The following is a 14,324-nucleotide window of genomic DNA, read 5'->3' as shown; positions in this document are numbered from 1 at the left end:
AACAAGCATGTTTGAACCTTGGGTTGCCAGATGTTGTTGGACTGCAACACCCATCAAGCTGCTTGGTGAATGACTGATGGGAGTTGTAGACCAATAATCTCTCTCCCCCTCAATAAGCAAGCAGATAAATGAGAAAAGAAAATAGGACTTTGGGAGGATTACAGAATTTCTGATGATATTTGAATTTTGTACATATTCAAAGTCTATTAATAAAATTCCCCTCCTGTTCCTTTGACCAGTCAAACTCCTCAGTTTCAATCCAGCTTCCCACTTCAACTTCCAAGAGATCTGTATTGCAAAGAAAGACCTCCTCACCCGAAATCCTGATGGAGTTGCTCTCTCTGGATGCGATCTCTCGCCCGGATTCCACAATGTGGTACCTGCAGGAGTAATCTCCATCATCTTGAATAGCAAGGCGTAGGGTGTGTGTGACATTGCTCAGAGAGGAGGGGGAGGAGGGCTTGACTGAATGCAGATCCTGATGGTCCCTGAAAAACTGGGTCCTTGATACATTACGGGTTTCGGAAGTTGAGCACTTGAGTTCCACAGATTCCCCACTTGTATAGACATCCTTCTTTGGAGAAACAGAGAAAACTGGAGCACGAGGAAGGTCTGAAAGGAAAGTTGAAGGAGCAGAGAGAAAGGAAGAGAAGTTTTTGTGGCTAGCTTCTTAAGCACTTCTGTCTCCCAGGAATTCAGAGCATAGCAATGATACAGACTCAAATGGGAGTAACACTAGTCCCTATGCTCAGGTAACGGTTGGGATTTGTGTTCTGGATGGGGTCTAAGAATCTTTGACAGAGAATTCACTATATATGAGATTAGGGCTATAATCTGAGACCGTGTGACTTCCAGACCAATCCCTCCAGCACCTCTCCTTAATATACAGCTATATTGGAAACACAAACCAGTGTTATAAGACCTGTGCTCTCTCGCCTTCCCTAAGGAACCAGGAGGATGTGGACTTTGTGACTGTATTCAGGGACCTTGCTTTGTGTTCCTTGGACCTGGCAAATTAAAAATAACAGAATGGCTTGGGCAGAATCACCCAGAAGGTTTAGACTTTGCGTGTATCATTCATTCACAAAGAGAATGTTCCTCACCAGCGATCGACAGGACAACCTTGGTGAAGACCAGAATATTCCTCAAGCGCTGTTTCCCGCAATGTTAGCAAAGGCTTTCACAGTTCTTCAACCTTGGCCCCTGGATGTTGTTGAACTACAACTTCTGCTAAGTTGGCAGGGGATGATGGGAGTTGTAGAGCAGCAACAATATCTGTGCCCCCAAGACTGAAGGACTGCTTAAAATAAACCTGACCCTTTGCTACATCACATTAAAGCTCATCTTCACGACAGACTTGAATCTTCAGTATTGTACTCTGTTGGCTTCCCCTGGGAAGTATGATGGTGGCAGTTTTGTGGCTATGCTGAGAGATCTTGGCCAGAGCTCCTTTGATCTCTCTCACAGTTACAACTACCAAAATGGCTTGGGCGGAGTAGGAGCTATGATCTCCAAGCTGGCTTAGCTTTCATGCATGCAATTCTGTCACAAAGAGTACGTTTCTCACCAGTGATGGACAGCACAACCTCGTTACTCAGTGAAGACAGGAAGAGTCCTCCTGAACTCTTTTCCCCCAGGTAAGCACAGAGAAATGTTTTGTTTGTTTCCAGGTATTCTGTGGAAACCTCCAAGATATTTTCCGCCTGTTGTCTATACATGACTGGAACACCTCCTCTCTTTTCATAGAAATAGAACCCCGTTGCCCTCTGTCCTTCTGGGAGGGAGCATATCAATGAAGCCAGTTCTCCTCGAGCAAAAGTGTTGTGTGGAGGTGAAAGAGACAGCCAAAGGCCTGATGGACGTGCAGCCACAGTATCTTAGAAACAAAGGGAGATACAATAAAAATACAGTTTGTTCAGTCCCTTAGGATCTCCCCATTGCATTAGATGATTCATGAATCCCTATAACCTTCCACAATACTTCAATTACTGCTTCAGATTGACAGTCCCAACCCATCCCATTCCACCCTTTATTCTAATGCCTCTTAAACTCAAAATCAGATTTTGAAAATCTCTCTCTCCTCTCCAAAAAACCCAATTTGGACCTGGAAATCCCAGACCTGTGCTTAGAAAGTAGAGCATGGGTGATCCCTTTAACTCACCATTCACACCCTTCAGGTCTGGGACTTCAAGATAAGGGACAGGATAAGGAACATATAACCACAATAATATATCCACACAGTGGCGTAGCGTGGGGGGTGCAGGGGGGCCCGGCCGCACCGGGCGCAACATCTGGGGGTTAGGGTTAGGGGGCACAAATCCATGGTTTAGGGGGCGCAAATCCACGGGTTAGGGGATGCAAATTACTTGCCTTGCCCCGGGTGCTGACAACCCACGCTACGCCACTGTATCCACATCAGTACTTGAAGTTATATTAATTGGATTACCTGCAAGGGCCGTCATCCAGGAAAGAACCGAAAATGAGGCTGAAAGAGAACAGAGGGGGGGAAATGTGATGTTTAGATTATATAAAACGCTTTTGGCATCGTTTCAAGTTTCATAATCTGGACTCCTAAATAGCCTCATACACATTTTTTCCTCCCAAAGCAATATCCCTTAATTTGATGCATTTCTGGAGGTTATGTTCACAAATATATGGATTTATAAACACACTTTACCCCAACAACAACAACAACAACAACAACAACAACAATGTAAAAAGAACTGTACAAACTGCTTTGATCAGTGGTCATGGTGGAAATGAAAACCCCCATAAAAATTGTGAACCAAGCAAGGGGTTAAGATTGTCAATCACTCCTTCAGAGATTGTGAACAAGCTACCAGCAACAGGTTTTTATTAGATTTTATTTTGGTATTTTTGCAGGAAAGGTAAAGGTTAAAAACAGCCAACTTTCCCATGCCAGTGACATTGTGTGGATGCTGTGAAAGATTTGCCTGAGATGTGCTCATCCCGCCCTAAAGACCCACTTGGAAACAGAGAACAGAGGCAGAAGATTTGAGTAAACACAGACAGTGGAAACTGGGAAGGGAAGTGTAGATTGGAGGCTCCAGAAGAAGGAGAAGAGTGGGGTTGGGGGGGAGAAGAAAAGGGTCTTACCCAGGAGGACAAAGAGACGGCCAATTTGCTCCATGCTTCAAAGATGGGGTTTAGAAGAAGCGGCTTCAGCAGCAACACTGAGCTGATGCATCTGCAATAGTAATCTTCTTTCCAAACACACTGAGAAGAAACACAGTGGCGCTGCTGAGCATTCTGGGTGCGCCACTGGTGTCAAACGGGGCTGACCACCAGGGTGACCTCAAGAAGAGTTCCCAGCATGCCTTGCAGCACTGAGCTGCTCTGCAGAAGCTGCCATGGCCACTCTCAAATGCAGATGTGGAAGCTGAGAGAAATTGGGTAACTGATAAAATGCTGAGCACGTTAGCACCTACCATAGGGAACATAGGGAAGCTGGGGCTTTTTAAAGTCAATGGGGGAATGACAAAAGATCTTTGAAAAACACAAACCCTCATTTACAGTTATCAAGCATAATACACACAGCATCACACCGGATGGAGACGCAGCTATTTTGCACAGCATCACTGTCACGGCCACCCAGGACTGGTCCCAGCTCACAAGAGACCTCACTCCGTTGCAGCTTATTTACAGGAAAAGTTTATTGAAGATTTCTGCTTCTCATACAGTTCAGCATTGTGGCCGTACGTCTGCCACGTTAGACCGCTGCACCACCCCCTGCTCTGCTCTCCACCCTTTCCGGCTGAACACCCTGCTCCAACCCCCTCTCTCTGTTCTCTCCTAATCCTGCTCCCTCCGAGAGACTGACGACTCCACCCCCTTTACTCCGTTCCGGCTGAGACGTCTCTTGCTTCCTCTGTCTTCCACTGGGCTCCTCTCCGCTTCTCCCTTCTCCTCCCCTTTGCTTGATTAAGGTAACCCCCTTTTGAGAATCCTCTGACTCGCTGCTCAGACTCGTGGATTCCCTCAGAATTCCATCATCTTCTTCCTCATCCTTCTGCCCCTCCTCCCACTCGCTCTCCGTCTCCTCTGTCATCTCCTCCTCTCTCCCAGAAACCCTGACATCCATCCCCCCCTCGAAGCCCCCCCTTCCCCCCTCCCGCTCGCCGGGGACCGGTTGTGGAAACTGCGGCTCTTCGGGGGTAGGCTCAGGATACAGGTCGCCTACGTCAATGTTCTCTGCTGGCAGTTCTGTGTAAGTGTATTCGAAGTCGGGTTCTTCCCCCAAATGCTTCTCAGTCTCTGCTTCCATCGCTACTTCCTCCGGTGCTGCCCGCCAAGGACCTATCAGCCACCTCTTACGCCATTCCTCCTCTGGCTGCTCCTCCCACCAATAAGGGGTTTCCGTGTCCACCCCCGAGCACGATCCCCTGGGCGGGCTTGATTCTGGTGTTCTTTCCTCGGGGGAAGAGAAACCCCTGAACGTGCTATCTGACAATGTGGGTGTGAAAAGCCAGTCATCAAAGTACTCAGCTGGCATGGGTCTATGTGGGAAAAGTGCATGGAACTCTTCTTTCAAAAGGGGTTCGTCTAACTCGTAGCCTGGCACCCAACTATTAGCAGCGGCTGGTGTGCCTTCCCTGGCGAGAAAATATTCAACTCCCTCCTCCCCCCATCTCGAGTCCAGTATCTCTGTGACCTCGTTAAGAGGTCCTGGTCTTGGCGATTCCCCCCTCTCAGGCGCCCTCCTACGTGGCTCTGGGGGTGCTCCTGACTCTTGAAACCTGTGTGGGGTTTTGTAGGGAGTGAGCACCGACCTATGAAAGACCGGGTGCACCCTGGAACCTTCCGGAAGGGCTAGACGAAAAGCCACCGGATTGATCTTAGCCTCAACTTGATATGGCCCTAGCTGCCTGTGTCCTAACTTCTTCTTGGCCAATGACCTGGCCGGCATCGCGTGGGCTGCTAACCACACCCAGTCCCCAACCTGGATGTCCTCTCCCGCCCTCCTGTGCTTATCGGCCTGCACCTTATACGCCTGTTTTGCCAGCTCCAAATGTCTCCGCAGCTCCTCGTGCACCTCTTGCAACTCCGCTGCAAACTGGTCGGCATCTTGAGGCCCCCCCCCTCCTGGTGCCGCAAATCTCGGGAAGGTTCTGGGATGACGGCCATTGTTCGCGAAGAAAGGCGTCACCCCGGTGGAAGCGTGTTTCGTGTTGTTGTAGGCGAATTCAGCCATCGGCAGATAGTCCACCCACGCCGCAGGTCGCTGGTTGGCGTAGCACCGCAGGTACTGCTGCATGATCGCGTTGACCCTCTCCGCTTGACCGTTGGTTTGTGGATGCCTCGCCGATGTCAGGTTGATTTTGACGTGCAAGATGCCCAGAAGCTTTCGCCAGAAAGTGGAAACAAACTGGCGCCCCCTGTCGGACAAGACGGACTGCGGAAGTCCATGCACTCTGAAGACGTGATCGATGAAGAGCTTTGCGGTCTGTTCTGCCGTCGCCACCTTGGCACAAGGGATGAAGTGCGCCATCTTGGTGAACAAGTCCACCACCACTAACACCGCCGTCTTACCTCTGGAGCTGGGCAGGTCCGTAACAAAGTCCAACGCTACCCTCTCCCATGGTTGCTGCGGTGTCTCCAGCGGTTCTAGCAATCCCGCCTGCTTCTGGTGCACTGGTTTGGACCTCTGGCAGATATCACACCTGGCGACGTAGTCCGCCACCTCTCCTCTCATCTGGGGCCACCAAAAGTCTCTAGCCACCAACTCCATCGTCTTCTCTTTGCCGAAATGGCCTGCACTAGGGGCGTCATGCAACTGTTGCAGAACCTTGGCTCGAAGATCGTCGGTGGGCACGTAAAGGGCACCCTTACGAGTCAAAAGTCCATCTTGTAATTGAAACTCATCGTTGTGTCGCGACCCTCCGCGTAGCTCCTCCATCTTAGACTGTGCAAACTGATCCCTTTGCAACGCGCGTCGCACCGCGTCCAGGTCGACTGCGATGGTAGCGCACGTCCACGCCTGCGGTGCGAAAATGTGCTTTGCTGCGATTGGAGCTGCTTCCTCCAAGTATTGCGGCTTTCGGGACAGCGCGTCTGCAATAACATTGGAGTCTCCTGGGATGTATTCTATTTTGAAGTCGAAGTCCGCAAAGAACTCCGCCCAGCGCATGTGTCGCTGGGTCTGCAACTTAGCCGTCCGCCAATACTCTAAGTTCTTGTGATCCGTGCGGACCTGCACCGTGTGCTTGGCTCCTATTAAGAAGTGTCGCCACGCTTTGAAAGCTGCATGAATGGCCAACAACTCCCTGTCCCATATGGTATAATTGCGCTCCGCCTTGCTGAGCTTCCGGGAGTAGAACGCACCCGGTCGCCAGTTGCCTTGTGAATCCTCTTGCAAAAGAACGGCCCCAACCGCTCTATCTGACGCATCGGTCTCTACCCGCATGGGTCTGCCGGGATTCACGTGGAGCAGCTGCTCTTCGGAGGCGAAAAGACCTTTAAGCGTCCGGAAGGACCGCTCCGCTTGTTCGGTCCAGACGAACTTCTTCTTCTTGGAACTGAGGGTGTCAGTGATCGCCGCCGTCGCGTTCGCAAAACCTTTAATAAACTTGCGGTAAAAATTGGCAAAGCCGATGAACCTCTGGACCTCTTTCCGATTTCGAGGGCTTTTCCAGTCCAACAGCGCTTGAACCTTAGCCCTGTCCATGGCCAGTCCCTCGTCGGACAACTTGTAGCCAAGGAAATCAACCTCTCTGACATCAAACTGGCACTTTTCCAACTTGGCGTACAGCCTGTGTTCCTTCAGCCTCTGCAGGACCTCCCTCACGTCCTTATCGTGATCCTCCGGCGATTCCGAGAAAATCAGGATATCGTCGAGAAAGCAGACACACTTTTTGTAGAGGAGACCTGCTAGCACGTGGTGCATAAATGCTTGAAAAACGTGGCTGCCATTTTGGAGGCCGAAAGGCATGACTCTGTATTCGTATGTGCCCAGAGGGGTGAACATGGCGGTCTTCCACTCATCTCCTTTCCGGATGCGGATGAGATTGTAAGCTCCACGTAGGTCCAGCTTGGTGAAAATCTTGCCCCTCCTGACGGTCGCTAAAAGGTCGTCAATCTTGGGCATGGGGAAAGCTTTGGGCTTAGTCAAGCTGTTGATGAACCTGTAATCCACTATAAGCCTTTTTTGGGGCGTGTCCTTCTTCTTCACAAAGAAAACAGGGCTGCCTCCCGCTGCTTTAGATTCCTGGATGAAACCTCGCTTGAGGTTATGGTCTATGAACTCCCGAAGCTCTTGCATTTCGTCCTCCGACATGGAGTACAGCTTGGCAGCAGGCAATTGCGCCCCTGGCACTAAATCAATCGCGCAGTCGTAAGGTCTATGAGGCGGCAACTTGTCAGCTTCCTTCTCACAGAAAACCTCCAAGAATTCCTGGTACTTGTGAGGCACTGTTTGCACCATACCCAGATGCAATGGCTGCTCAGCTTCTCCTCCCTGATCGGTCTGAAAGCAATGCTGAGCACAATACGATGAACAAAAGTTGATCTGCCTCTGGTACCACGCAACCGCGGGACTGTGCCTCTCCAGCCAACTCATGCCTAACACGATGGGTGTGTCCGATAAGTGGGTGACATTGAAACTAATAAGCTCTCGATGGTTGCCAATCTGCATCATCATGGGAGGGGTTTGCTGCACCACTTGCCCCCCCAGCAACTTCCTGCCGTCCACCGTGACCACGTTCAGAGGCGTCGTTGCAGGCAGGAGCGCCATGTTGTGCTGCTTAACGAACTGCAGTCCCATGAAGTCGGCGTTGCTTCCCGAATCGATCGTTATTGGAACCTCGAGGAGTCTCCCATCAGGCAACTGGAGTGTTGCTGTGAGCAGAACTGCCGGTTTGGGAGGCAAAGGGTCCACGCTCTGCAGTGATGCTGGGGGCTTGTCTACAGATCCGCCTGGCTGAGCCCCAGTAGCTCTGCTTCCAGCCAGGCACTGTCGTTTCCCTGAAGCTGCTCCCCTGGTTGCACCTCTGCTGTTACAGTTGCCAGCGCTGCAGTGTGCTTCTGGAGCCTCTGGGGGCACTCTTTCGCCATATGGTGCGCACTGTCACAGATGTAACACTTCCTGGTTCCTCTAGGAGGCTTCGCTTTGGCTGCACCAGGGACAGGGCTCTGGGACGGCTTCTGAGCCCTAGCACCACCAATCTCCATTGGCTCCTCTCTGTCCTTCCCCATTGGCGAGGGGTGCGCACGGCTGAAGTCCCTGTGCACAAAAGGGAGAGTCCTTGCTTGCGCACGCGCTTGGGGCCCGTCCTCCTCGTGCCACGGACGCCCCTCATGTCGAATTCCAAGAGCTAAAGCCCGTTGCACCACGTCTTCTAGGGTCTGGGGTCTGTCCCCCCTAGCGATCTCATCCTTGATGGGGGGGCTCAATCCCTCCCAAAAAAGATCTCTGACCGGTTTACTGTCCTTTGGCCAATCTAAGGCGGTGAGCAATGCAAAAAATTTAGAGTGGTATTGGCGCACAGTCGCTTTCCCCTGCCTCAGCCCGTGCATTTGACGGCGCGCAATGTCCACATCCACAGAGGATTGAAAACAAGAATCCATCGCTTTGATGAACGCAGTTGAATCGCGACGGGCCGGTCCATCTTCGCGCCACAAATTGCGTAGCCAAGCCCTGGCCTCCCCATGCAGGTGCGAAACAACGAACCCCACTCTCTCCTCCTCATCTTTAAAATCGTGACGGAGTAAGTGCAGTGCATATACAACGTCCGCTCTGAAATTGGGATAGTCTTGCAAGTTGCCATTAAAATGCGGAACTAGGGCACCCCCCCTCCGTCCAAGCGCAATGCCCTCCGCTCTGGATCCTGGGGCCCCCGCCTTGTCCGCGCGCTCCCACCTTGCCTGCAAATCCTGGCACGTCTTCTCCAAGTCGTCATTCTTCTTCTGCGAAGCAATGACTGCCGATGTGAGAGCGGTAACCTGATTCCGCAATGCAACCAGCTGCTCCTCAGCGCTCATGGCTGCTCCCGTTCGTGAGCTTCGCAAAAAAAAAATTTTTGCTTTCAGAGAGGGGACTTACTGTCACGGCCACCCAGGACTGGTCCCAGCTCACAAGAGACCTCACTCCGTTGCAGCTTATTTACAGGAAAAGTTTATTGAAGATTTCTGCTTCTCATACAGTTCAGCATTGTGGCCGTACGTCTGCCACGTTAGACCGCTGCACCACCCCCTGCTCTGCTCTCCACCCTTTCCGGCTGAACACCCTGCTCCAACCCCCTCTCTCTGTTCTCTCCTAATCCTGCTCCCTCCGAGAGACTGACGACTCCACCCCCTTTACTCCGTTCCGGCTGAGACGTCTCTTGCTTCCTCTGTCTTCCACTGGGCTCCTCTCCGCTTCTCCCTTCTCCTCCCCTTTGCTTGATTAAGGTAACCCCCTTTTGAGAATCCTCTGACTCGCTGCTCAGACTCGTGGATTCCCTCAGAATTCCATCATCTTCTTCCTCATCCTTCTGCCCCTCCTCCCACTCGCTCTCCGTCTCCTCTGTCATCTCCTCCTCTCTCCCAGAAACCCTGACAATCACACAGAATGAAACAGTTCTCATTCTGGTTTGTGGTCCTCACTTTCTCTTTTGTGCTTATTTTTGGAAACTGGTTTTTGGGGGGCAGCTCTGTGACACGTAAAGAGCAAGAAGTGGTGACGTGGAGGAGAAGCAGAGGGAGGGCTTGAAAAAAGTGTCCTTGAAGCCAATGCCTTTTTCATGGGAAAAGAGGCAAGGCTGGCAATCTTTCTCCACTTCCTAATTTCACTTCTCATTTCATTCCTCTCTTCCCATTAACCATGGCTTGCATGTCCCTGACTGAGAAATCCCGGACAATCTGCCTCAAATTATTCCGTTCACCTCTCACAGAGTCAAAAACCTGAGGAAACCCTTAGCAAACTACAGTGCCCTGAATTCTTGGAAGGAAGGAATGTTCTTCAAATGTGATTTGAAGGTATAAGTCTGTACCCAGCCTAAGTTCCTGGAATAAGAAAGCTTCAAACATTTGCCTCTGACAATGTGATTTTATATCTATCTATACACACAAGTCTGTAAGCAAGTCCTCCACCCTCTTCACACCCCCAAATGTCAGCTTATTTGATGCAAAGCATGTTGTAAGTGATTGTGGTCTGGCCTGTGGCCAACAGCTCTTGACCACCGTCACATGTCTTGTCTTATTCATAGCTTTTCTCCCACTTCCTCTGACTCTGGGGCTGTGAAAAGTAGATTTTATACATGCACCTCTGCTACACCCAGTCACCGAAGGCTCAGCCTGTTTAGTGTGGCCCATAGAATCCAAATTTCTAGACTTTTCCACCCCAGTGGGGCAGAAGGTTCACAGGGTATGAAGGACTTGCTCACAAATTTACTGACAGCTGCACAAATTATTATAGCTAGGAAGTGGAAGGGGCAAGCAGGATATAAAATGGAAGAATGGTATAAAGAGGTGTGGGCTATAGCTATTAATGATAAATTAACATGTGCTATTAAGGTAAGACAGGGAATATAAGAAATAATTTTGAGGAGATATGGAGGGTGTTTGTAGAATTTGTATTGTTTAAACGGAAAGGGGTCAAACCATCGCAAGAAGTGTTGAATTTTTGGGAAGTTGGATAGTTACAATGGAATGATCTTGGTGATGGGGGTGCACATTTTCATTCTGATTTATTTATGATTATTACTTTGTCAAAAAAAGAAGAAGAAAAGAATTCTAGAACTTGAGAGTTGGAAGGGACTCTGAGTCCAGCCTCCTGCAATACAGGAATCTTAACAAAATCATCCATGACAGACAACCATCCAACCTCTGCTGAGAAACCTCCAAGGAAGGAGAGCCCACAACCTCTCAAAGCAACTACTCTATTCCCAACTCAAGAATGGAAAGCAAAATACAAGAGAGATGTTTAAAGACTCTCTCAAGGCAAATATTTTTAAAATGTAGTATAAACACTGACAACTGGGAAACACTGGACAGCGAGCGCTCCAGTTGGAGAACGGCCTTGACCAAAGGTGTTGTGGGCTTTGAAGACACTCGAACTCAGGACGCAAGGGAGAAATGTGCTAAGAGGAAGGCATGCTTGGCAAATCCACACTGTGATCAAATCCTGCCCAGAAACCAATGTCCCCACTGTGGAAGGATGTGTGGATCCAGAAATTGCCTTCACAGTCACTTACGGACTCATTGTTAAGACCGTGTTCATGGAAGACAATCTTACTATGAGGGATTGGCAAAGCAGAAGAGGATGGCCCTCTGTCCTGGATGCTTTAGTTGAGATTTCTGCATTGCAAGGCCTTCCAACGCTACAGTTTTATAGTTACATGAGATTGTACAGAAAATGGACAAAAAGAACGTATTTCTGTACTCAACAGCAGCGGCTAGAATAGTAGTGGCAAAGGGGAAAAAAAGGAAATCAGAAAAAATGCCTGAATTATTAGAACGGCGAGCTAAAATGAATTTGCAGAGATGGCAAAACTAACGGCATCAATTAGAAGCTGCTATAATCAAAAAACTTACAAAGAATGGGAATGCATACAGGGATATATTGGTTTGGTTTCAGAGCTTAAATTTAACATGCAAGAGCCTGAAGGACACAAGGATACAAGAGAACATTACAATACAAACGGAAAATCAAATTTAATAGCTGTTAACACAACAGTATGCAGAGAAGATCGCAAATGGGTGAAGGGAAGTAACGGTATAGAGGGAGGAAAGTATAAGGCAATAATTGGAAAACTGTAGAGGACAAATACGCGATTTAGGAGCTCAAGAACAAGGAATTAAAAGAAGATTTAAGATAATGAATAGTAAAATAAGGAAATTTGAGAAGAATTTAGTACAAATGAAAACATGAGAGTCATGTTATTGGTTTCTTTTGGTTGTAAAGTTTTCTGTTGTAAAGGTTTATTTTGGTTGTAAAGTCCTCTGTTGTAAAGATTGTACATAAAACCAATAAAACAAATGACTAAACAAACAAACAAAAAAGAAGAAGAGATTGTACAGGAAATTAAACTGCTGAGCGTATTTCAGGAGATGTTCAATTGATTTCAAATATATTAGAGAATTTACAAGTGCACACGTTTTGTTTTTGTTACTAAATCATGGATATTATGCAATAAGAATTACAGTGCTATCGGGTATACAGGTCTGCGTGTTGCTTGTATTGTTTGTTGAGCGTATTTCAGGGGCTCCTTAGGCCAATGAATTGGGAAACTGAGGAGAAAAAGAGGCAAACGTGACGTTTTCCAAGCTGAGGGAGAAGACCAGGAAAACCGGAAGAAGCCCCCGATTCTTCTGCTTGAGGCAGGAGGGGAACCCCAAGCCCTCCTCTGGCCAGGGACCCCCCTAAAGCCCCTCATGGGCGCCTGAGGGAATTACATTAATAAATGGATTTCAAACGGTGGCTGCTTAGGAGGCCTCCGGATATGAGGACCAACCCTTCTTTTTCCAGACTGCTTCCTTCCACCCTCATGACCAAGAGCCTATAAATTTTATGAAATAAATCAGTTGCCCCTGGGAAGAGGACAAGAAAGAACTTTTTGAATCCCCACGAAAGAAAGAAAAGCCTCATGAGGGAGCAAGCGATGGCCGCCTTCCTGGCCTTGCCAAGGCTCCCCTGACTCTCCCTGAGGAGAGGGGGGAGGGGCGGCTCTTCCAGCACTTTCTAGGGCAGGCTTCCTCAACCTCGGCCCTCCAGATGTTTCGAGACTACAATTCCCATCATCCCTGACCGCTGCTCCTGCTAGCTAGGGATCATGGGAGTTGTAGGCCTAAAACATCTGGAGGGCCACCGAGGTGGAGGAAGCCTGTAAACTTAGGGGAGGAAAAAGGCGGGAAAAGGCCTCGGCTTCTGCTCAGTTTCTTCATATCTGAGGAGAAAAAGGGTCCCCTTTCTGAGGAAAGTGTCTCATTTCCGAGGAGAAAAAGCATCTCCTCAGGAACAACCCATTTATTTTATTTATTTATATCTATACGCCTCTTGTTTGCAAAAACAAAAAAAAGAACCCTCAAAGCAGTTTACAAAGGAGAAAGCAGTAAAACTGAGAAAGATTCACAGGTGTGCTTTGAAACATAGAAAAGTTGGAATGCTGAAATAGATTAAATAGATTTCCTCAGCTTTCTGTCATGGCGCTCCTTAGGTTTACTCTTACTCAATTGTTTGAGGAAGGGTTATAATAATGTACAGAAGCCATAGCATAAATTAGTAACTGTGCAGGCGATGTGCAGGGAGAAAGGAGGAGTGAATTTTGAAACCAAAGTTGGAAAAGTTATTGTACTGAGAGCAGGGAAGGAGGGAGGAAAAGAGAGGGAACGTCTGAGGGGTGGGAAGTCAGTATAAATTATGGTATAAAGAGGAGTGGGATATAGCTATGAATGATAAATTAACATGTGCTATTAAGGCAAGGCAGGGAATATGCAGGAGAAATGATTTTGAGGAGATATAGAAGGTGTTTGCGGAATTTGTACTGCTTAAACGGAAAGGGGTCAAACCATCGCAAGAAGTGTTGAAATTCTGGGAGGCTGGGTAGTTACAGTGGAATGATCTCGGTGGTGGGGTGCACATTTTTATTCTGATTTATTTATGATTATTACTTTGCCCAAAAAAGAGAGAAAAGAATTCTAGAACTGAGTCCAGCCCCCTGCAATACAGGAATCTTAACTAAAGCATCTGTGACAGACGTTCATCCAACCTCTCCTTAAAAACCACCAATGAAAGGAGTCTGTTCCATTGTCAAACAGCTTTTACCCTCAAAAAGTTACTCCTGATGTTGAGTCAGAATCTCCTTTCTTGTAACTTGAAGCACTTGCTTTGTTTTTTTAAAAATAATTTTTATTAACTGGCCAATCACATCAAATTAAATCACATCACATAAATTCCGAATTACAAAGCCAAATTTTGAATTTTGTTGGGGGGGACCCATACTTCAAGATCAGAATCTCCTTTCTTGTAACTTGAAGCCTTGCTTTGGGCCCTACCCTCCAGAGCAGGAGAAAACAAGCTTGCTCCATCTCCCACGTGACAGCACTTTAGATATTTGAAGATCATCTCTCTTCTCAGTCTCCTCTTTTCTAGCCTAAACATACCCAATTCCCTCCAAATGATTTCTTCTAAGCCTTGGTTTCCAGACCCTTGATCATCTTGGTTACCCTCCTTTGCCCACTTTCCAGCTTCTTGATATCCTTAAATGGTGGTGCCCAGAACTGGACACAATACTTCAGGTGGAGTTTGACCCAGGCAGAAGAGGGTGCTACTATGAACTCCCTTGATATGGACACTGTACCTCTATTGATGCAGCCTAGAATAGCATTGA

General features: G+C 48.3%; 1 protein-coding gene and 1 long non-coding RNA gene across 7 annotated transcripts in view; one reads left to right on the top strand and one right to left on the bottom strand.

The window, feature by feature from the left end:
* LOC309355716 (Fc receptor-like protein 5) overlaps positions 1 to 14,324 on the bottom strand; it is a gene marked incomplete at its 3' end in the record, with an annotated part of 108,504 nt that overhangs the window by 7,256 nt on the left and 86,924 nt on the right. Inside the window, exons 1-4 of one of the 6 annotated variants that reach the window (XM_081886795.1) lie at positions 13,760 to 13,807; positions 2,447 to 2,485; positions 1,568 to 1,876; positions 316 to 612 (exon numbers count right to left, since the gene is read on the bottom strand). The exons of 1 other annotated variant lie outside the window; for it this stretch is intronic. In XM_081886795.1, coding sequence (XP_081742921.1) covers positions 316 to 612; positions 1,568 to 1,876; positions 2,447 to 2,462 — 622 coding nt within the window. In that variant the 5' untranslated portion in view covers positions 2,463 to 2,485; positions 13,760 to 13,807. Of the gene's footprint in view, positions 1 to 315; positions 613 to 1,567; positions 1,877 to 2,446; positions 2,486 to 3,117; positions 3,593 to 12,390; positions 12,731 to 13,759; positions 13,808 to 14,324 lie in introns of those variants that run through there. 4 more of the 6 variants (XM_081886794.1, XM_081886792.1, XM_081886793.1 and 1 more) reach the window with 4 other exon arrangements.
* On the top strand, positions 9,562 to 11,409 carry LOC309355932. The gene is made up of 2 exons (XR_014162643.1): positions 9,562 to 10,240; positions 10,436 to 11,409. It is a non-coding gene; the product is annotated as an uncharacterized lncRNA (long non-coding RNA).

Source organism: Podarcis melisellensis (genome assembly GCF_964234715.1).
Source record: "Podarcis melisellensis genome assembly, chromosome: 13".
Lineage (NCBI taxonomy): Eukaryota > Metazoa > Chordata > Lepidosauria > Squamata > Lacertidae > Podarcis > Podarcis melisellensis.
Note: the sequence above shows the minus strand (reverse complement) of the source record. Positions and strands in the feature narration are given on the sequence as shown.